At 41.2% G+C, this 21,887-nt stretch overlaps 2 protein-coding genes across 3 annotated transcripts; one reads left to right on the top strand and one right to left on the bottom strand.

Moving 5' to 3' along the window:
- The first annotated feature begins 81 nt into the window (after positions 1–81).
- LOC115827357 (lon protease homolog, mitochondrial-like) lies at positions 82–19,947 on the top strand. Of its 2 annotated transcripts, XM_030791163.1 has the most exons (24): positions 82–608; positions 1,168–1,256; positions 1,743–1,862; positions 2,096–2,372; positions 2,474–2,535; positions 2,635–2,764; positions 2,863–2,946; positions 3,204–3,424; positions 3,633–3,771; positions 4,018–4,196; positions 4,301–4,388; positions 4,491–4,613; positions 4,713–4,829; positions 4,981–5,121; positions 5,221–5,386; positions 5,786–6,006; positions 6,376–6,540; positions 7,753–7,892; positions 16,382–16,582; positions 18,728–18,953; positions 19,085–19,192; positions 19,336–19,455; positions 19,587–19,685; positions 19,841–19,947. In XM_030791163.1, exons 1-24 carry the CDS (start codon positions 120–122, stop codon positions 19,880–19,882), a joined length of 3,747 nt encoding a protein of 1,248 aa, XP_030647023.1. In that variant the 5' UTR covers positions 82–119; the 3' UTR covers positions 19,883–19,947. The 2 variants fall into 2 exon arrangements, with proteins under 2 accessions (XP_030647023.1, XP_030647024.1); XM_030791164.1 differs by lacking the exons at positions 82–608; positions 1,168–1,256; positions 1,743–1,862; ... (13 more) ...; positions 6,376–6,540; positions 7,753–7,892 and adding exons at positions 12,212–12,440; positions 13,932–14,068; positions 14,839–14,995; ... (1 more) ...; positions 15,496–15,666; positions 15,869–15,994 and having other exon boundaries at positions 16,362–16,582.
- On the bottom strand, positions 9,614–11,422 carry rpl36 (ribosomal protein L36). The gene is made up of 4 exons (XM_030791165.1): positions 11,398–11,422; positions 10,787–10,881; positions 10,036–10,170; positions 9,614–9,744 (listed from the first exon to the last, which is right to left on the bottom strand). Exons 2-4 carry the CDS (start codon positions 10,877–10,879, stop codon positions 9,655–9,657), a joined length of 318 nt encoding a protein of 105 aa, XP_030647025.1. The 5' UTR covers positions 10,880–10,881; positions 11,398–11,422; the 3' UTR covers positions 9,614–9,654.
- Positions 19,948–21,887: the final 1,940 nt, after the last annotated feature.

Raw genomic sequence — 21,887 nt, 5'->3', positions numbered from 1 at the left:
GTGTCGTAATCAAACGTTGACGAAAACGTAAGCATGTCATAGAACTCTCGAGATTCATCATGGCTGCTTACATGAAGATGTGGGGAACTTACAAGCAAGCTTACAGAAACGGCACTACTATGTACAAAAATTATTCCACCGTGTTCCGAGTCGGAACCAGTAACCTTCTGTCGCGCGGGGCACTGAACAGAAGTGGATTAATGTCAAACAACTCTTATTCGACCTGTAGAAAGTCATCATTATGCAATGGCATTTTTGGGAACATCACTCCATCAATGATAGGACCTCGGTTAACAGACTTCAATAGATGGGCTAGAGTCGCAGGTGTTTTTGCCCACGGTAGAGAGCTTGTCGGTTCAGGGGCGTTTGTCAGCTGTGACCAGAGGAGATTCCTGTTCGGTAATAGGGGAAGCGGTGCTAGTGGATTTTCAGAGGATGGATCAGAGAGTGGTTCTGGGGGAGATGAGACGGGGGGAGACGGAGGGGCATATAATGCCCCGCAGATGACCGCTCTGACTCCAATGATGGTGCCTGAAGTTTTCCCCAACGTGCCACTAATCGCTGTAAACAGAAACCCGGTTTTCCCGCGGTTCATCAAAATTATCGAGGTAATTTCAGTAATAAAAGCCGACACATTTGTGGTTAAAATTTACTGATCATTGCCTGCAGACAGTAGAATCATTTGGTGTACAGGGAATTTGAAATGTCAGACTGTGCTGTGAGTAGTCGTACTAAGGTACAACAGACTTGCGGGGTGTTCAGTAACAAAAGGTGCCGTTAGAATGGTTGCCTGCTGATTTCATCATCCACTAAGCTAGACCACAAACCCCTCTGAGCGGGTGTAAACTTTTAATCTTTGGCCACACAAAGAATGTAAAGATTTGGTGAAATCGGACGGAACAGCACACATTAATGAATGAATTGCTAACGAACTGTGTGTGTGTGTTTTTTTTATTGTGTATCGTATTATTAAGGTAGTTTATAATAATACGACAAGGTTTCTTGCAAAAATTGCAGTTGCGTTCGCTAACACACGCATAGTGTACATAATCAAAAACAGATCTTATCTCACCATGTTCTCATAATTGTAATAGCATTGTGACCATGTGGCATTTAAACAATTCAAAAGTATTGCGGCATCTGTTCACCTGTGTTATCAATGTGCAGGTAAAGAATAAACAGCTGATGGATCTCCTGAGAAGAAAAGTACGACTCGCTCAGCCCTATGCTGGTGTATTTATGAAGAAAGATGATAAGTAAGGACTGACGTGTTATAAATATAATTTAAGATTCACTGCTTTAATATTTCCGTGTTTATAACTATTCTATAAGTTATGTAATTAATACTCTCCTCATATTAGAGAGCACTCATTGCACAGCTCTTTGTCTGCTTCTATATTTGCTGCATTATACTGTTTATGTGCCTTTTGTTTTGTGTATTTTATTTGCTGTATAGCTACTACATGACTATGTAATTTTTGTACAAGTGCACAACTGTATAGCACAGAACTGATTTCTTGATTAATTTTGCACTTAGCGTTAGTGTTGAATTTGTCTTGCAGCTGAAGCCTACAGTCACTTTTCTTTACAAAACCGTGCTTGTGAGAACCCATAGTTCATATTATTATTTACATATTACTATATACACTTACTCTAAGATACTCTAGATAAGAGTGCTTGTTTGTGTCTGTGAATGTAAATGTTTACACAGTCTGACCTTGTCTTTCTCTGGTCTGGACTAGTAATGAATCAGATGTCGTTGAAAGCTTGGACGCTATCTATCACACGGGAACCTTTGTTCAGATCCATGAGCTGCAAGACCTGGGTGATAAACTTCGCATGATTGTGATGGGTCACAGAAGGTAATAACAAAACACTGAAATTGTCTTCATCAGTCATAATCATTATAGTTTTCATGTTATTCCAGACAGCTCCCAATGACTGAGAATATAAAGGTTGCTGTAGTCCCAGGCAGTAACTGTAACTGGACTGAATAACATTTTTAATTAACAAAATGTGTGTATACTTATCCATTTCTAAGGCTCACTTATATTGACTTAGACATCAACCCTCTTCATAATGATCTTTCCTGTAGAATTCGCATTACGAGACAGTTGGATGTTGAACCAGATGAGCCGGCTGAAGGGTTTGAGCCAGAGGGTGAACAGGGTACACCGAACAAGGCACCGCGGCGCAAACAGAAACGCTCTCGCAAAGAACCGGCCTCTCTCGCTGAAGCCATGGAGGAGAAAGTGCAGGAGGCTGAGTTTGTGGTCGAGGCGGTGCCTTTACCAAACGTGTCCAGTGACATCCTCATGGTGGAGGTAGACAACGTGGTTCACGAAGATTTTCAAATCACAGAGGAAGTCAAGGTACAACCATTATCAATGAGTCAAAATGAACAACTTGTGTTAACAACACTTCTGATATTAGCGTGAGTAATTTTCCTTTTGCGTATGGTTCAATCTACCAGGCTCTGACTGCAGAGATAGTTAAGACCATTCGTGATATCATCGCTTTGAATCCTCTGTACAGGTAAGTTTAATTTACGAAGCAAACTTTAGGAAAACAGTCGTTTTCATAACTACTCTTTGTATCTGTGGCCTTGAATTTTGTCCTCTGTGTGTTTTCCAGAGAATCGGTACTCCAGATGATGCAAGCTGGACAGAGAGTAGTGGATAATCCCATATATCTGAGTGACATGGGTGCCGCTTTGACCGGGGCAGAATCTCACGAGTTACAGGATGTCCTGGAAGAGACCAATGTAAGTCATTCAGTCAATTTAACAGTATTAAAGTACGTTCGTTTTTTGTTTGTTTTTTTTTCATTTGGTGTTAATATGTTTGACACGTCGTCGTGCAGATTCCCAAACGGCTCTACAAGGCCCTCTCTCTGCTGAAGAAAGAGTATGAGCTCAGCAAACTACAGCAGCGCCTGGGCAGGGAGGTAAGCATAGCCTAATTGTTCTTTGTTTAACAGAGGTTTGTCTGATAGTCTGTTTGGCTTGTAAGCAGATAAAGGGCCTCGGCCTTCTGTTCTTGATTACGTGGTTTCATTATGTGGTATGAATTTGGAGAGGGTGTGTTTCAAGTCAGTGAGAGTTTTATGACTTTCAAAACTGTGATGATAATTTTTTTTTTAAATGTGGTTGCTCTTGGCGGGATGGTGTTACTGTATTTTTTTTTTTTGGCTCTGTTGCTTAGGTTGAGGAGAAGATCAAGCAGACCCACCGGAAATACCTCCTTCAGGAGCAGCTGAAGATCATTAAAAAGGAATTGGGTCTGGAGAAAGAGGACAAAGATGCGATTGAGGAGAAATTCAGGGAGAGGCTAAAGGACCGTGTGGTTCCCCAGCATGTTATGGAAGTGATCAATGAGGAGCTGAATAAACTCAGCTTGCTCGATAATCACTCCTCTGAGTTCAAGTTAGTGTTGTCCATGTTAACCATTGTGTTATCTGGCCTCACATCTATACTTTTTCTTAAAGGAATTCTAATTTCATAGCGCTTCTGTAGATAATTTACAAGTTTGATCAAAGAATGTTCTAGATGTGTAGTTTTGAGGTGAATTCTGCTGGCCTCTCTAGTCATGCTCCTGCATTCATTTATTCTCTGTTTCATTGCAAACCCCCAGTGTCACACGAAACTACTTGGACTGGCTGACTTCTATGCCATGGGGCACCAATAGCGTTGAAAACCTGGAGCTGAGCAGAGCCAAAGAGGTCCTGGAGGAAGATCATTATGGGATGGAAGATGTTAAGAAACGCATTCTGGTGAGAAACAGAAGAACTGTGCCAGCCCTTTGTCAATGAGAGAGCATATTGTTTCAGATCTTTTATGGATTTTATATTGTCTCATCTGTTGACCTCAGTCAGCAGTGTCTTTGCGCTATAATAAACAAAAGCTGGCAGATATTTTACTTTTGAGAATTTTGTCAGAATACAAAAAAAAACCCCTCCTAAACTGTAATGTCTTAAACCCTTTAATCCTGATTTATTGACCTACGCTGCCACATGCAGGAGTTCATCGCAGTGAGCCAACTGAGAGGCAGCACACAGGGGAAGATTCTGTGTTTTTATGGGCCTCCCGGTGTTGGAAAAACAAGCATTGCCCGTTCCATTGCCAGGGCACTTAATCGGGAGTACTTCCGCTTCAGTGTGGGTGGAATGACAGATGTGGCTGAAATCAAAGGTCACAGGTTGGTTCTTCACTTTATCTTGTCAAACGTTACCCTGTTGGCTTTATTTAGTAATAGGGCTTGATTGGTTCCATATTTGACTCTATGTGTTTTGTCAATTGCAGGAGAACATATGTTGGAGCTATGCCTGGCAAGATTATTCAGTGCTTAAAGAAGACAAAAACAGAAAATACTTTGGTCCTCATTGATGAGGTACATCCTGGTTCAATCCCAGAAATTGTACAGAACTGTGGCATGTTTTTGTTCATTTTTTGAAGTACTGAACTTGCATTCCATACTTTGCACCTGTCACAGGTTGACAAAATAGGCAGAGGTTACCAAGGTGACCCATCCTCTGCACTTCTAGAGTTGTTAGATCCAGAGCAGAATGCAAATTTTCTTGATCACTATCTTGACGTGCCAGTGGACTTGTCTAAGGTAAGAGAACGCATTGTGTTAGACTTAGCTTGCGTTCCTTGAACTTTAAGCAGCATTTTCATCTCATTCTTTATTGTTTCCACTGTAATTCCTGTCCAGGTCCTCTTTATTTGCACTGCCAACGTGATTGATACCATTCCAGAGCCCTTAAGGGACCGTATGGAAATGATCAATGTATCAGGCTATGTGGCCCAGGAGAAGCTTGCCATTGCAGAGGTAACATTTCCTAATGGAGAAGAAACATTGTACTTAGGACTTAAAATGTTTGATAAATTATCCTTAGAAGATCTTCAGTTAGATAAGTTGATGTCTTTAAGAAAAGTTAACTAAGTGGCTTTGTTTTGTATGCTTTTGTCCTGTGCCACAGAGATACCTGGTTCCCCAGCTGCGATCACTTTGTGGGCTGGATGAGCAGAAGAGTAATATTTCCCCAGAGGCTCTGAATGTCCTCATTAGACAGTACTGCAGGGAGAGCGGTGTCAGGAACCTCCAGAAACAAGTGGAGAAGGTTCGACCAATCACAAACATTTCAAATCTGTCTTAACGAACCTACAGAATCTCTTCTGTTCTCAACATTAACAATGCTTCCTTTCCCTTTTGTGCAAAGGTGTTCAGAAAAGTGGCGTTCCGCATTGTTAGTGGTGAGGCCACTCAGGTCGCTGTTACAGAAGACAACCTTCAAGACTATGTTGGGAAGCCTATTTTCACAGTGGATCGTATGTATGAAGTCACACCGCCTGGAGTTGTTATGGGCTTAGCATGGACAGCTATGGGTAAGAAACCAAAATACTGCAACATATACCGTATCATTTGCTGTTTCTAAGTGTTGGCCATTCCTAATACTTTGGAGAATAACCATTTCACTCATGAATTTGACAGTCTGCTTGTGAGAACCATGCTTCTAGCTTAACTCTGCTGGATTATATTTGAAATACAGGCTCCTCCTTGATAACTGCAGTCCTGCTGAATTTTATTAGAGACTTTTCAAACACACCAAAGTCTAAGTGGTTCCTTTCAGATCAGCTAGATCAGCAACTGCATGCCCTTGCAGTAGGAAAAAGTTTGAAGTGGACGGAGGTCCCAGTGGTCCTGGTACAGGAACTACTGCCCCATACACCTGAGGATATGCAAACACAAGGGCACAACTGACACAAAAAAATCTCGATTCACAGGTGGATCCACTCTGTTTATTGAGACCTCGCTGCGACGGCCGCGGAACTCAGATGCAAAGGAGGGGCCGAAGGAAGGCTCCCTGGAGGTAACCGGCCAGCTGGGTGATGTCATGAAAGAGAGCGCTAAGATTGCGTACACATTTGCCAGGTCGTTCCTCATGAAGAAGCAGCCCGACAACGACTTCTTAGTGAGCTCACATCTTCACCTGCACGTGCCTGAGGTAAGGGTCAAGGCAGTACATTTGGGGCTTCACATGTTTTCCGGTGATGTGAAGAGAGGATAATTCAGTTTCTCTCTTGGTTGCTGTTATAATCACATCTCACTGTTAGCATACTATGGTAATAATGTTGATTTAGTCAGGTATTAGTATAAGGTGCTTAACTTAAATTAAATGCTGTATTGTATGATCTCTTTATAAACAAAATGGGGAGAAGGGGAGATACATCACTGTAGAGTATTGTGATTCAATAAAGGTAAACTGAAGTTCATATTAACATGTTAGAGAATATTATTAACATATTGTAGCCTTGTTATTTTAAATGATGGTTGAGCTTTAAGGCAGACTGACTTATTTACTGTATCTGTTCAGGGTGCCACCCCTAAAGATGGACCAAGTGCAGGCTGCACCATAGTCACTGCTTTGTTGTCCTTGGCAACCAACACACCAGCACGACAGAACGTGGCCATGACAGGAGAGGTGTCCCTGACTGGAAAGATCCTCCCAGTGGGAGGCATCAAGGAAAAGACCATTGCAGTGAGTTGATGATTACGTGGAAAAGGGTTTTAAACCATCCATCTTCCACTACATAAACACGCATTATTTACATGAAAACAGACTTAGAGAAATTTTGTGCAGTGTTTGAATACACTGGAAAAATCTTTCTCCAAGATTGCTGGTATCTCTACTATAATACCCTTTTTGATTTGAAGCCACCTTTTTAGATTAAACTGTTTCGTTTACTGTTGGATGTAACAAAATATTAAAAACACCATACCAATATGTATTATTAATATTATTTATGAATATTAATAGCCTTATAAGGATTGTCTTGTAAGGACTTGGGCTGCACTTTGCCTGCCCTTTCTCCAGGGATATTTTTTCACAAGTTTTGTGCCATTTTGGGCCACTCTTAAAGAGGGAGAGTGTCCAGTTCTTGGAGAGATGAATGAGGTGCAAATGCGCTCTGCATTCAGTCAATGAAAACTCCCCATTAAGATTCACTGACGTTTAGATTTGGTAATAGGAGAAGCTGTTTGACTTCATCCTGGTGCTACTGCTTCACTCACTTTAATAGTGTGTCTGGGTTTTCTTTTCTTTTATTTATGACACACCTGATAGTATAGAATGGCTTTTTGTTCCTTAGCTGTAATCCTTACATACATGAACTGAATTGACATACCATCACAGACAAATCCAAAACCAAGACAACACGTTTAGGTAATGTTATCATACACTGGCCCCACTCAAACAGTGGTTTCTTAATGCCTGCTTTACCATAAATGTCAACTTTCTGAAACTTGCAGTGTAGAGTTTTTGTTGGACTTTTTTTTTACAGACATTTCTTTCAGCAGCTATTTGGTTAAGTGTCTGATAAATCCTTAGGTGAGCGTGAATTGTCCCTTTTGCTTAATGGTTTTGTCTTTTTGGCATACATCATCCAGATTTTCCCCACTGCTCCCTTCAACAAATCATTCTGACCTTTAGTTTTCACTCTGATAATCAAACCGAGAAATAACCTATTTTATTTTTTTGGCTCTCGTAATGAAACATTTAAAGATTTGGTTTTGATTTACAAGTTACTTCAAAATAGGAGTTATTTTTCATCAAGTAAATTTCCAGTCTTCTGTCCAGCATCTGTAAATGATCACCGTTCATTTACAAGTATAAGTTACATCATGATGATACATATTTAAACATGGTAGTGCGCTGTTAACTGTTTATATACTTTCTCCCTTTCTTTTACAGGCCAAAAGAGCTGGCGTAACCTGCATCATACTACCAGCTGAGAACAAGAAGGATTTCTCTGATCTTGCCGAGTATATTACAGAAGGGCTGGAAGTTCACTTTGTGGAACATTATGATCAGATTTACGATATCGTTTTCCCAGGACAGTGATGCCAGATATAGCAGAGGCGATCCATCAGTGGCTGCCATTGTCAGTGATGAATAGTCCGTTGTGTAAAAAAAAAAAAGAAAAAGAACCTCAGGTTCCCTGACCTTGATTTGCCAAATCAAGTCCCTGGTGTTGTAACGATTGGATAGATAAAAGTAAAACTGATTAGTGATTTTTTTTTTTTATCCAGTTATAAAACATCGGTGGTATGTATAATGTTACAAAACTGCATATTTCACTGACAGAGAGATGATTAAAAAAAAACCCCATTTTTGGTTGGAAGTACACAAGGGTGCATAGCCTGGCAGCTGAACCACACTCAAATCACAAGAAAACTCTCATGACCTTCTGGGAACGTGATCATGATATTGCTGCTACGCAGCCTGGACATCAAGCAGGACTTTTTTAAATTACTAATATATGTATGTTGCATTTAATCTATTGATGAAAACACGATATTCACAACCTTTTGAGTGCTCATTTTATTCTGTTGTATTCCCCAAAGTTATGAATATTGTACTGCCTTTATGATTTTAATTTTGACTATACGTTCCTGCTGCTGACCTCCAGTTTATCTCTGCTTTTCAAAAAAGTGTTAAGTCGTTTTCCTGAGTTGCAGTGAGGGGCATGTGTGCCACTTTATTTGCGTCCTTTGGCATTTCAAGTTTAGTCTAAAACAGTGATTCTCAACTCCAGTCCTGAGGGCCCCACTGTCCTGCACATCTTCGTTTTCTCTCAGGACTGACACAACTGAATCCACTGATCAGTTAATCATCAAGCCCTTGAGCAGCTCAATTAACTGTGATAAGGAAGAGTTAAAACAAAAGACATGCAAGACTGGACTGGAGTTGAGAATCACTGGTCTTAAAGGCCATAAAATTCAGCATCTCCACTTTCTGTTGAATCTTTCATTTTAAACCTAACTGGAGTATCCTGGTTAACAATAATTATTTTTCCAGTTTTCCTAAATTGTAATCACTGCTATTTGGTGTTTTTGTTAATTGACAACGGTATTTTCCCTGACATTTATTTCTTTGGTTCACTGATAAACCAGTGTTTCCTGAACATAGAAGCTAAGCATGTTCTGATATAACTGGCCAGCACCGACCTAAAAAAAAAATGCATCCGTTTCGACAAGAAAACCATCTTATTCAGCACTGTATTTACAACCAAAACTAAAGGTTAACCTCATTAGGCCTTAAAGAGCTTCTACACTTCATAAAGCAACGTAGCAACCTATTTCGTAGACAACACGCACAGCACAGAGCACACACTTCTTAAGCAGGTGATGGAGAAACAAAGTGCTGGGTAGAGGGTGCCGTCCTTGCCACATGCTAACACTTCTGCTGATGCTCTCAGCTCAAATTCATATGAAACTTTACCTACGGTGTTAAGTGCATACACTCTGCACTTGCTTGTTCCGAGGCTGAGCAGATCAGCAGGCTATTAAGTAATGAAACGATCCTGTTATTTCTATTTGTCAGTTGCTTTCTGTGGCTTTAAAAGCCTTTTGTGACTCCTCAGATTAGATCTGGCACATTAGTGCTTAATAAAAATTCATAGATTTACTGTTTGACCACAAAAAAACAGATCAACGTGCAGCAACAAAGCACCGCGTTAACTGTAAACTGGATGGCCTGGTTGACCTGAAAAATCAAACGAACATGAATGAACTGGTTGCTAATACCTTGAAATCAAGCAGGACACACCTTGTGTATTTTACAGATACAAATTTATTAGCTCAACATTACAGTTTACTCCTTCTTGGCAGCTGCCTTTCTCATGGCTGCCAGGATGTTGCTGAGTTCTTCCCTCTTTCTCTTGGCACGGATGTGAGTTCCCACCTGTTCCACAGAGACCAAACGCACACAAGGTCACAACTTCCACATTAATACGTTCCTTACTACATACGTAATTACAATAACTTATAAACCCTCAACACCATCTGTAGCTACCTGCTGACTAGAATACGATCTAATATTTACAAATGAAGGAGGACTAAAGAAGAACAGATGAAGACGTGTTTTCTGGGCATTTCCAAGTCTTTTTAAGTAGTGTGACATACATGTACAATTTCCTACTGTATCTTTCAGCTCTCATCCACATATACTGATCAGTACAGGAACGAGACTTACCCTCTTTTTGATGAACTTCAGAGCACGCTTGTCCTTGGACACTTTGAGCAACTCCATAGCTCTCCTCTCGTAGGGGGCAAAGCCGCACACCTCACGGATCATGTCACGGACAAACTTAGAGTGTTTGGTCAGACGCTGCAAACAGGCAATGGTAACAGATTAGACAATTCAGTGTCCTGGTTGATGAATTTATTGAACGAGGCATCCGTACAATATGTTAACAGCCACATCTTAGCCTGCTGATATTCAGGAGTTCTCGAGATTCTCTTTAAAGGCCACATGTTACAGTCTGCAGTAATAACAACACTAGGCTTTTGTAGTACTGTTCTTGTGAAATCAATATGAAACGGAAATCAATGTGTAGTATATACTTTTGCCTTGGAAATGACAGAATCTGGCTATGTTGTGGAAAGACTTGTTTGTTTTGAACAGTCTTCATAATACTCCTTATAGGACACCGAGGTGTTTGTGGAATTTTACCAATGGAATATTGCTGATGGCACATTCATGTATTTGCTAGCTCCAACATGTAATTGTGCTTTTCTATCGACACACTCCTTCCAACAAGACAGGAATACCATGACTGTTCTAGTCCAGCAAAATGCTTTAACCAAATAATCCGAATCAGCAAAACATACAGGAAAAGACCACACATCAAGCCTTCATCCTGATAGGTAACAACTAATCAAAGCACAACTTTTAGAAGACTAATTGCCTCTAGACACCATTACACGCAAATTTTTATACTCACCCCTCTCCTGCGACTGTGCTTGGGAGCAGTCACATTTTTGGTTACCGGGTGGCCTTTATTAAGGCCCACCGCCATAGGATACCTGATGGCCATCTCTGCAGGGAGAAACAAATTGAGCACGCGATTAACTGCCGTCAAAAGCATTTCATAATCTAGTGGGAAAGCAGATTCATGCCTTCTATGTACACCCCATGTTGTCAGTATAGTTCGCTACACAAGTAAACCAGATCTGCTGCTGGTGTGTTCGGTAGCTAAAGCTAAACTGTTGACAAGAATCACTGATGCACGAGTTACAAAACCAAAGAAATGTGTGCAAGAAACGGCTTCACGAAGAAAGACACTCAATTCAAAATCTACAATGTCGTTCGCCACACAGAACAAAGATCTTTCAATACAACACTGACGTTTACACTCACGCTCCTCACATCGAGACGACGCTCTCCATCTCATTTAAAACATATAATTTCGAGTAAATAATGAGGTCAATTTATACTCACACGGTGCGTATGGATGTTATATTTATACACAGAAATAAATCTGAGGTTGTAAAAAGCAAGATGTTGCAGATATTACATGGATTTTATATATCATTTTATCTCAGATCTTCTTACCTGCTTTTTCTAATGGCGTCCAGACCGGAAGGAACGTTTAGAGGCGGATGGATACGATACAAAGATTTCCAGCTGTAAATCTACACGAAACATGCGTAGCGCCCTCTATGGAGAGCTTGTTTCCCAGCGATTGACTGGTTTACATATTCCGCTTATTAACGTACTACATTAGTGGGCTATACATGAAATCCCTGTGTTCTCGAGAGTACATTAAAGTGTATTTATAATAATCAAAATCCATACCATACAACAGTCAGGTCTGCCCAGTCTCTACTTGCATCCTCAATTGGCTTTAAATCAGCCTCTTTTAAATTACATATTAACTTTTTTATGCACAACATGCGTGTTAGACAAGAATGCACCGTTTTTTAAAAATGCTGTACTGTTGCAATGTATTTTCAAATTCAAACGTGCTGACGGCCAGAATTAACCAAACTCCTTTTACAAGCAGAGTAGTAAGTAGTAGCAGTAGTAGTACGAGCACAACAGGACATGTTTGCGCAAAAGACTACAACTACCAAGTGCCATGTACAGCGGTCCCTGTTGCTTTTGGCGCGGTTTACGTTAGGGTCGGCCATCTTCCTTTTTCGACTTCTTTCAAAGAGTCGGACTACTACTACTCAGCACACATTAGCTATATGCAAGCTACACTGTAAGCGAACAGCAAACGTGCACGCAGAATTCTAAGTCAGACGTTTTTCCAAATGCAACAAATCTGCATTTCGTAAACCCGGTCACTTTCGGTTCATTTATTCGTGGGCTTACAACCTTTGAGAAAGTTAAACGGTACTGAAGTTGCAGGCTCTCCAAGAAGAACTGTTATGGCGACTGCAACCCCTAGCCGCGCTGCCACTGAATCTGGCCGGGCGGCCGCTACAACCCCACTGTCTCCGACGCGAATTTCGCGTTTACAAGAAAAAGAAGAGCTTCGACACCTGAATGATAGGCTTGCGGTGTATATCGATCGCGTTAGGGCATTAGAATTGGAGAATGACCGGCTTATGGTCAAAGTGTCTGAAAAGGAGGAAGTCACCACACGAGAGGTAATTTTGAATTTCTCCATTGTAGCGGACCACATGATTAACAAGCGTGCTTGGTAATGGATTTACAGCGTAGCACGTAAACTTTCAGTTTCTTTGGTACAAGTTTATTTAATGCAGTTGATTGCTAACTGTAGAGCATTTCGTGTTATCTAACATATTGACGCTTGTTTTCATGCTTAAAACAGTGTATTTCGTATTGCCGGGTTAACTTATTAAGCTAGCTTGTTTAGCTAAACCACATTGACTACCGGGACTTAGTAACAGAGCACAGTATTCGTTTGTGAACGGCTGATGGTCTCAATGTTTTCTTGAATCAACATGTTCTCCTATATTTTAAGTGTTTTGAAATTTTTTTGCTCATGCTGCTGGTAGGCCAAACCACTCTAGGTCCATAAGTCTGTCAGCGTGTAGTGTCAAGCACAGGTTACTATTGGTGCTCGAAAAACGCGCGAGAGAGTTAGTAAACAAAATTTCCCGCCTGGGTTCTTGGCTTATAATCACCATTCCGTGTTTTTACTTCGTAAAAATGTCTGACAGAAGTAAGAACTATTGGGCGATTTTCCCAGGTCTTCTAAGGTTAATTAACTGGTTACTCTTCGTGAAAGAGGACCAAAGAGATTCAACTTAGATGTCGTGCGTAGTATGAGTGCGCAGACGCGCAAATGCGACAAGTTGAATTTCAGTATCCAATACTACATAATACAATTACAAATAGAGAGCAAGACCGTGGATTGGAGCAAATACAGTTTTGAACTACGTTTACCGTTTTTCACCGTCTATGTAGTTTTTTCTTTTGTATGCGAATCTGGGGTTTGTTTCAATAATTGTTAAAAAAAAAAAAATGTCAATTTCGTGAGGAATGGCCAACTATGACCAACTACTCGGCCAACGCCTGAATCCACTTTGTGACGTTGGCAGGCGTATTAATGTGGGAAGACGATGGGAGTGGTCGTTTCAAATTTGAATCTGTTTTTCTGGTCCATGTTTCTGTTTACCGGGATCTTCTGATATTTGAAATGTCAAACGTTCACAAAGCAGTGAAATTGCGGTGTGTGTTTTTTTTTTCTTAGCGAAGCGTATCGTCCGAACTGAATAAATTGAAACTACCTTTAATCAGTTATCCTGTTTTTAGTTCTATATTAGCATAGGTCTTTAAAAGTGAATTTCAAATACGTTTCAGTAAACTAAGAGTGTCCTGAACTTTTCCACTACATTTAATCACTTACATTAAATTAGATCTTTGCTGGCTGGAAAATATGGTTATGTAGTCAGTGTGAGGTAGGCCTGTGCTTATTTGTAGAGCCTCTTTACCTTCACACCCAAAGGCACAACTCTGAGAATTTACCTGGTAATTTGTTTTTTAAAAAATCAGTGTCTCATCCCTCAAGTTTGCCTCCTTCACAAACTCTGGAGCACCAGTGGGGGGGAAACATGTGCAGTGAAGCACAATAGCCTTTCAGCTGAATGTTTGTGTTTTCTGCTGTCCTGAAGGTGACAGGGATTAAAGTCCTGTATGAGGCAGAACTGGCCGACGCTAGACGTGTCCTTGATGAGACAGCCCGGGAGAGAGCCAGACTGCAGATAGACCTGGGCAAGGCCAATGCTGACCTTGAGGAGGTCACCAAGAAGTGAGTACCATCAAAACCAAATTTCCCCCTATCAGGCTAAATGAATTATATGGATTCTCAAGAATATATACTGCACAGGTTGAGTCAAGCCACCCCGTCCTCCTGAGTTTGGTGTATCTCCTTTACTGGACCAACCAGTGCCCTGTGATGTTTATTATGAAACTTAAGTGAAGACGTAAAAGAAATCTGTTTTTATGTTAAGGTCTTGTCTATAACTGCCACCAGAGTTCAATTAACTGTTAAGTTCAGAGCCTTTGGTCTGTATTAAAATTAAGCTTTGCTTACTTAACTCAGCTTAAATCCTGCTCCATCTGCTTCTGGTGTGACTAAGAAGACTGGCCTGAGGAATGGGGAAGATTTACTTAAGTCCAACCCCCACATGTTGGCAAAATAATTTTGAAAGCGCTATGCTTCTGCGCTGTCCGATAAAGCAAACTGTTACCCAAATTGTTTTGTTTACTTTAATGTAGTTGGTTGCTAGGTGACAATAATAAACTGGAAATGGTGTGATGGATGTCTTCTGTGGTTATGAGTGAATCTGTAGCCACAAGGGGAACTACCTGTTGTGTAACAGGTCTGCTGCGAAGTCATGTGCTCTGAAGCTTCTTTTACTTTCCTAAGTGTCTGACCTGGCTTTGTCTAAGACAGGTCATTTCAATGACATTTTGTATGGTTTCACTTGAATGATTTTTTTTTTTTTTTTCCCCAACCAAGAATTAGAGAACATGTAAGTTTTGAAATGCTGAGAGATGCTTTGTCTTTTGTATCAGCTTTAAGAAGAAGGATGGAGACCTTGCCTTGGCTCAAGCTCGGATTAAGGAACTGGAGTCTCAGTACCACAAGAGCGAAGCCGCCCTAACCACCACGTTGAGTGAGAACAGTGCGCTCTCCGCCGAAGTGGCAGACCTGAAAGCTCAGTTGGCCAAGGTTGGTAGGGTAGTTTCATACTGCCCACAGTTTCCTCTCTGTGTCGTGCCATTCTGTTGTGTGTTGTTTCTAACGCTGTCTCCTGTGCTGTTGCAGGCTGAGGATGCTCATGCTATTGCCAAGAAGCAGCTGGAGGCTGAGACTTTGATGCGCGTGGACCTGGAAAACCGCTGCCAGAGCCTGGCTGAGGAGCTGCAGTTCAGGAAGAGCGTTTTTGACGAGGTGTGTGTGTGTGTCGTGACTTAGTTTAGATTCATTATTCAGCCTGAAATGTTAACATTTTTAGAATTGAGACATTCTCCTTGTTCTAATTATATTTATTTGACCTTATTCACATACTTGGATGCTTTCAAAAATATTTTTGGTTGTCAGAGACTCCCTCTCAGGAGCAAAATAAATAAAGATCAGTGTATTTGGGTGTGGCGGGGGACAGGGAAAAGGTAAAGTCATCTCTTCATTAAGCCGGTGGTGTGTGTGTGCGTGTTTGGCTGGTTTACCAGGAGGTGCGTGAGACACGACGGCGTCATGAGAAGCGGTTGGTGGAGGTGGACTCAGGAGTTCAGAAGGAATATGAGTTCAAACTGTCCCAGGCCCTGCAGGACCTGCGTAAGCAGCATGAGGAGCAAGTCAGCATTTACAAAGAGGAGCTGGAACAGACCTTCAAAGCCAAGGTACCGCTGTCACTCATGGAAACAACACGCCTAAAGAATACGTTCAAAAGCAAATTTATTGACAGTGGAACTAGTTGAAATGACAGTGATGTGGGGATGGAGAATATAAACATGACCTCACTTTTCATTCTAATGCAGAGCTGTACGGAGGGGGAAAAAAAAGAGGGTTTAAACTCAATTTTCCATGTGTCTGTTCTTGCAGCTGGATAATGCGAAAGTTTCCTCGGAGCTCAATGACAAGGCTGTGAGCACAGCACGCGAGGAGCTTCAGGAAGCACGTATGAGGATTGATACCCTGAGCCTCCAGCTGTCTGCCCTGCAGAAACAGGTATGCACAACTACAACCGTCTCACACTGAGCTTTGCCTAATCGCCAACCAGTCTGTCTGACCTGCAGGGAAATGCTGTGCATTGCCCAAAGTTTCTTTCAGCCACGTAACACATGTAACAACCTGCTGAACTCATGCTTATCGGTTTTGTTGAGAGGAAAGGATATTATCTGGCTTTTTATGTTTATCCTGATTTCTTTTCCAATCATATTGAAACATTCAGTGTTCAGCTAATCAAAGTGTGACTCTTCGGGGGGGGTGATGTTTTAGATCAAGTGCCTCAGTGACTGTGTTCCTCAGCGATAGAGTGGAAAAGTGGGTATTAATTGGCCAGTACGGTAGATTGACGTGTTTCTCGGGCCAATAGGCATCTGCGGCAGAGGACCGTATTCGTGAGCTGGAGGAAATTCTGTCCAGTGAGAGGGACAAGCACCGACGGCAGCTGGACGCTAAAGAGCGGGAGATGGCGGAGATGAGGGACCGCATGCAGCAGCAGCTCAATGAGTACCAGGAACTGCTGGATGTCAAACTGGCCCTGGACATGGAGATCAATGCCTACCGGAAGCTTCTGGAAGGAGAGGAGGACAGGTTTGTGGAGGACTATCCCTAAATTGTTAAAGTGTTGGTACTCTGCAGTTAGGAATTCAGTGTTTCCAAGTTGCTCAGTCTTTGGTCTTGAGCCAGACAATGTAGTGAGTGCAGGGAATAGTCACATACGTGTGAGTCGCCGGTGAGAGCATGAGTGAAAGTGTGTTACCGAGTTAGTGTTGTAACTTTATCCTATTTTTGCCAACAACTGAGTGATTTCTGCAACTTTATAATGCTATTCTTGCATTTAAACTCAGTGAAAAAGCAAAATGCTCCTCAGAGCAGCTTCTCCTGCAGTTACGGAGAAGAGAGTAGGTTGTTTATATACTCGTTACTGTCCTCATTTCAGTCCGTCTGATCGTGCTGCGGGCAGGACAGGCTTCAAAATCGTAGCTGTCAGAGAGTGATGACTGCGTCAGAGGGGTGCATGTATCACTTAAAAACGGACTTTTTTTTTTTGTCTAGTCAAAATGACGGTAACAAATATCACCCAGAACAATAATTGACTCTTATTATTTGCATTATTTACTTCATCACTGATTTCATTCTTGAGACTTCCAAAATTACAGTTTCACATGTAAACAGCGAATGTTTGATAATATCGCATGTCACACCACTTTAACGGTTTCGGGGAAAAAAACGATATGTATTCTGGTCTGCACTGAGCATCCCTATTGGAATGTAACAGATGTGAAATGCAGTGGGCCCCCCAGAGCTGAACCAGGGAAACACTGCCCAGGGGCCCTTTTCTGTCAGCACATTCCTCCTCCTGAGCCCTCACACACACACAGGTGTTGACACTCTCATTTGCCAGCAACAGAACTGCCTGCTTCAAATGTTTGGAATCACACCCTTTGAAAGAACTCAAGACGGATTGACAAGTAAAATGTGGCGTGTATGTGCTCGAGGGTCTGGACTGCAGCCCTCTCCCTCTGCATTTGCATTCTTAGGTGGATAGAGGTTGTAAGAAAACGTCTGGTTGTCTCTTTTGACTGAGTGTTTACACGTATCCAGAGGTGCATTTGGAGTTAAACTGTTCCACAGGGCTCTTAAGCATTTTCTTAAATGATTTTATTTGTGTCCATAACCTCAAATCTTACACGTGTCTTCTAAAGAGGTTACATCTGCTGTATTTTGGCCAAATGATTGAAGGTCTGTCAGAGGAATAGAAATGAATAGAAACATCGTTGCCTTTATTCCTCTTGTGCTAGGACTGTCAGTTTAAATTCAGAGCTCAAAAAGCATTTCATTGAGTCAACCTTGAATGCTAAAGCAAAGATTGTAATCTCACTATCTGTCAGACACACTTGCACTACTTCTCAGGGACAGATTTTGCTCATTGGCAAACCGCCACTAAGATTTGCTGCTTTCCGAAAATGTGAGTAACACCACATTTCATTTTCAAACTTGAGAATCAGTTTCCCACAAACGTGAGATATAGATATAAGTGATGTCTTCACTCTGGCTGAGTCTCTCACACTTACCTGACTGCATGTCCCATCCTTTCACTACCTACATCTACTACAGATCAGCATGTCACAAATTACTTTCTCTTTTCTAAGCTCTGTCTTGCCATACCTCTCTGACTGTATCTCTGTGCGATGGTGTGCTGATTACCTTCAGTGCATCATGTTAATGTGTCTGTGCTGCCTGCACTCCTCCAAACACACGTATTCAAAGAGGGCGGGGAGAAAGTCTTTTTAATTACAGATAACCATGCAAATGAAAGGCATTGGGGATTTGAACTAGAGTTCAAATATCTGCCATTCCTGACAGTCTCAGTTTGTGCCCGATATTGTGAGGATGCGGTTATAAAAGCGGTCTTGAAAAACAAGTTCTTTTGCCATTGATGTGTAAAGCAGGAAAGGTTAAGGATGAGGTGGAGCTGAGAGAGAGAGAGAAGGAAGCAACAGTCAGTCAGCCAGTCAGACCAGGCACAGCAAGTGGAGCATAGGAAAACAAATAAAGGTAGAGCTGTCCATAGCAGGTTAGCACAGCCGAAGGATTGACGCTGTCTGGAATAGTCTCTTACGGCTATCGTACACTCTGCATAACCTTTACCCCATGCTTCAGTAATACTAAATCTTTTGGATGGAAGGGTCACTAAATCGTCCATCTCTCTGACCCCCCCCCCCCCACCTCCAGGCTGAAGCTGTCCCCAAGCCCCTCCTCCCGCGTGACCGTCTCCCGCACCACGGCCAGCAGCAGCTCCTCCCGTTCCTCTCGCGCGAAGAGGAAGCGCGTGGAGGTGGAGGAGTCGTCCGCAGCCAGCGTCCAGATCAGTCAGGAGGCCCAGGCCACCGGGGGCGTCAGCATCGAGGAAATCGACCTGGAGGGCAAGTGCGTCACCCTCAAAAACAACATGGACAAGGTATTTTAAACGTATTTTATACAGAGAGATTTTTTTTTTAATAAAAAGCTCCTCAGGTAGAGCAGGAACCTGCCTCACTCACTCGAACGCTTGCTTCTGTTTTTATTTTATTTTATTTATTTATTTTTTAGGACCAGTCTCTGGGAAGCTGGAGGCTGAAGAGGCAGAATGACAATGGGGATGAGATTTCTTATAAGTTCAGCCCGAAGTTTCTGCTCAAGGCTGGACAGACTGTGTCGGTAAGCTTTTTTTTGTTTTGTTTTTTTTTCTTTTTCAAAAGTTCTTTAGTCGAAATGACAGTGACTAGCATGCTAATTCACTTGTTGGTGCTGTTTTGTGATTTAGATATTTCTTTGTCGGTTGTTATATTTTGTTGCTCCAGGTGTGGGGTTCAGATGCTGGAGTGTCCCACAGTCCTCCAACCGATCTCTTGTGGAAGAGCCAGAGTTCCTGGGGCACAGGGAATGAAATTGTGACCTTGTTGGTCAACTCTGATGGCGATGTAAGATACCAACATGTCTAAGAGGCTTCTTACACATGTTTTAACACTGATGTTTGTTACTCTAGTGACACCTTGGAAACGGCAAATATTTAAACATTTAATCAACTAAAAATTTGCTGTTGGTTTTGCAGGAGGTAGCGAAAAGGACTGTCACGAAAAACATTGTAGAGGTGGAAAATGGTGACGATGAGGATGGAGACTTTGGAGAAGAAGACCTTTTCCATCAGCAGGTAAGTTATTTACACCCACCCACCCCCCCCAAAAAAACCATAATGTGATTGAATGTGCTCTAACTTACATTTCACTTTTACAATGTGAATCTGTTTTTAAGGCATTTGTTATTTGTTTCGTTGTTTTCAGTTTGGGTTTCAATGTTCTGTTTCAGGGGGATCCAAAAGCCCGGTCCAGAGAATGTTGCGTCATGTGAAGGAGTGACACACCTCTATTTTCCTCTTACAGTTCTTTTTTTCTTTTTTGTTTTGTTTTGGTTTTGTTTTGTAGAGCCACTATTTTTGTACACTTAAATATTGAGTTCTTAAATTTGTGTCCCCCTCAAAAAGGGCAAAAAAAAAACCTCATTGCCCCAGATTTTTTTATGGACCTCATTTTTCAATGCATCTAATCTCAAACTGTTTGAGCAATGGTATTTATCCTCAGTGAAAGTGTATCTCTCTTTTTTTCAGTTAAACGCAGTTCTTTCAAGCACAAATAGCAATGATCTTCTACTAAATGTTAGCATAGCCTCATTCCAGCTGTCAACAAGAGATTTTAATCTGTTGGATTCGCACCAGCTTCTCTAGAAACCTCCCTAAAAAAAAAAAAAAAGAAAAGAAAAAAAACCTTGAATGCTTTAATCTGATTAGTGATTTTACAGTCAGGCAATGGAGAATGGCTAAAGCCCATGCAAATTAGTCTATGTCTGTACAAGTTGGAGACTCTTATGAATCTACTTAAGATAATGCACATTCTTTACATCTTGTAGGAAGTACAGGAATAAAAATCATTCTGGGGAAGTTGTGGCAGGGATGTGATCCCGAAGTCCTTATTTTATTGTACTGTAGGTGTAACTGACAGCAGTGGCTTAAATGTATGTTTTCTGTTTGTATTGGCTTCGCTTTCTAGATAAACAGGGCGGAAATTTTCATGGCCTGGGTTCCATCTTGTTTATCCTGGCTACTCATTTTCTACCAGCAGTGGTCTAACTTCATCATTCGAGTCAATTATGTACCAGTTTCCCGTTTTGGAAGAGCAACTCCATCTTATTTTTGTTGTTCATCTACTTAGCTCGCAGCTAAGGAGATTTCCTGTTGTGGTGTTGGTGGCTTTAGAATGAGTTTGGTTACTGGTCAGTTAAATTTTGGAAAGGGCCATGTGACCACTGTAATTGGTTGAGTTGTGGTCAGAGGTACAGGCAAGGATGAACCCAGACTATAAAATGCATATAGTCCTCAAGATATTACTATGTTACTTTTTCAGAGTGTTAATTAATTAATTAGCATAAATAGATCATGTATTTAATTGCTTGTAAACAACACAAGAAACGAACAATGAAGAATCTGACCAGATTGTTCACTCTTTACTTCTGGTAGTTTTACCAAAGATAACAGAATAATTCTGCTTTCTTTTGCAGTGCTGAATGTCTTCACAAGTTCATTTTTTTTTTTGTCTACCATTGTTTGAGAACAATATTCAAGGAGTAATCTGCAGATGCAAATTCTTAGATTATTTCTTTTAAGGCGATTTTTAGAGGAAAAGTCTGGTGGATTTTCTCTAAGGGATTGAACGAATCACAGTCTAGCCAGTGTATGTCCTCATGTTTTGTAATGAGAATGTTTCACATAAATGTGTTTATGTGAACACAGTGAACCATATGGTCAGATATACATTTCCACCCTGTTGATTCTAATGCTGTTATTCAGTTGTAAAAAAACTGATTAATGTGAAAAATTATGTTTCTCAGACAATTATGCATGCAAATCGAATATTTTTGATATGAGTCAGATTGTATGACCAAACCTGTGCGCCAACCTATAAGTTACGTTTTGGCTTAACACTAGATTCTCAGGCAATGATAAAGGCTACTGAAGAAATGAACTGTATTTTGAGGATAAAAATCCTCCAGTCAAAATACAGTTAAACCAAGAGCCAGTCTTCATCCTTGTCATGAAAGAAAACATGGAACAGGCAGTGCTGTATTTTCAACATTACACAATGTGTTGAGATTAATGAACACAAGACGGGGTCAATACTGAAGTGTGATCTCAAAGCCCCATTAACTTGCTCGTGTTTTTAAACAGAATATACAGAGGGACTGCTTTTGAACTCAGCGCCTCATTTTTAATAGATCTCAGTGTCTCAGGATTTGAAGTTTTAAGTTGTGTTCTGTAGTGAAACCAAGTCTAAGTACAGCATTGTCTGTGTTGGTGGCAATG

Source organism: Chanos chanos, chromosome 14 (assembly GCF_902362185.1).
Source record: "Chanos chanos chromosome 14, fChaCha1.1, whole genome shotgun sequence".
Lineage (NCBI taxonomy): Eukaryota > Metazoa > Chordata > Actinopteri > Gonorynchiformes > Chanidae > Chanos > Chanos chanos.
This window is presented reverse-complemented; position numbering and strand designations above follow the sequence as displayed.

Excerpts from the sequence above, each read along its gene's own strand:
- LOC115827357 (XM_030791163.1), top strand. The coding sequence starts at position 120 with ATGTACAAAAATTATTCCACCGTGTTCCGAGTCGGAACCAGTAACCTT. Across the intron at positions 2,536-2,634 it reads GCTTTGAATCCTCTGTACAG|AGAATCGGTACTCCAGATGA; the intron begins GTAAGTTTAATT and ends TGTGTTTTCCAG. Across the intron at positions 19,686-19,840 it reads AAGACCTTTTCCATCAGCAG|GGGGATCCAAAAGCCCGGTC; the intron begins GTAAGTTATTTA and ends GTTCTGTTTCAG.
- rpl36 (XM_030791165.1), bottom strand. The coding sequence starts at position 10,879 with ATGGCCATCAGGTATCCTATGGCGGTGGGCCTTAATAAAGGCCACCCG. Across the intron at positions 10,171-10,786 it reads AGCACAGTCGCAGGAGAGGG|CGTCTGACCAAACACTCTAA; the intron begins GTGAGTATAAAA and ends GCCTGTTTGCAG. Across the intron at positions 9,745-10,035 it reads TGAAGTTCATCAAAAAGAGG|GTGGGAACTCACATCCGTGC; the intron begins GTAAGTCTCGTT and ends TCTGTGGAACAG.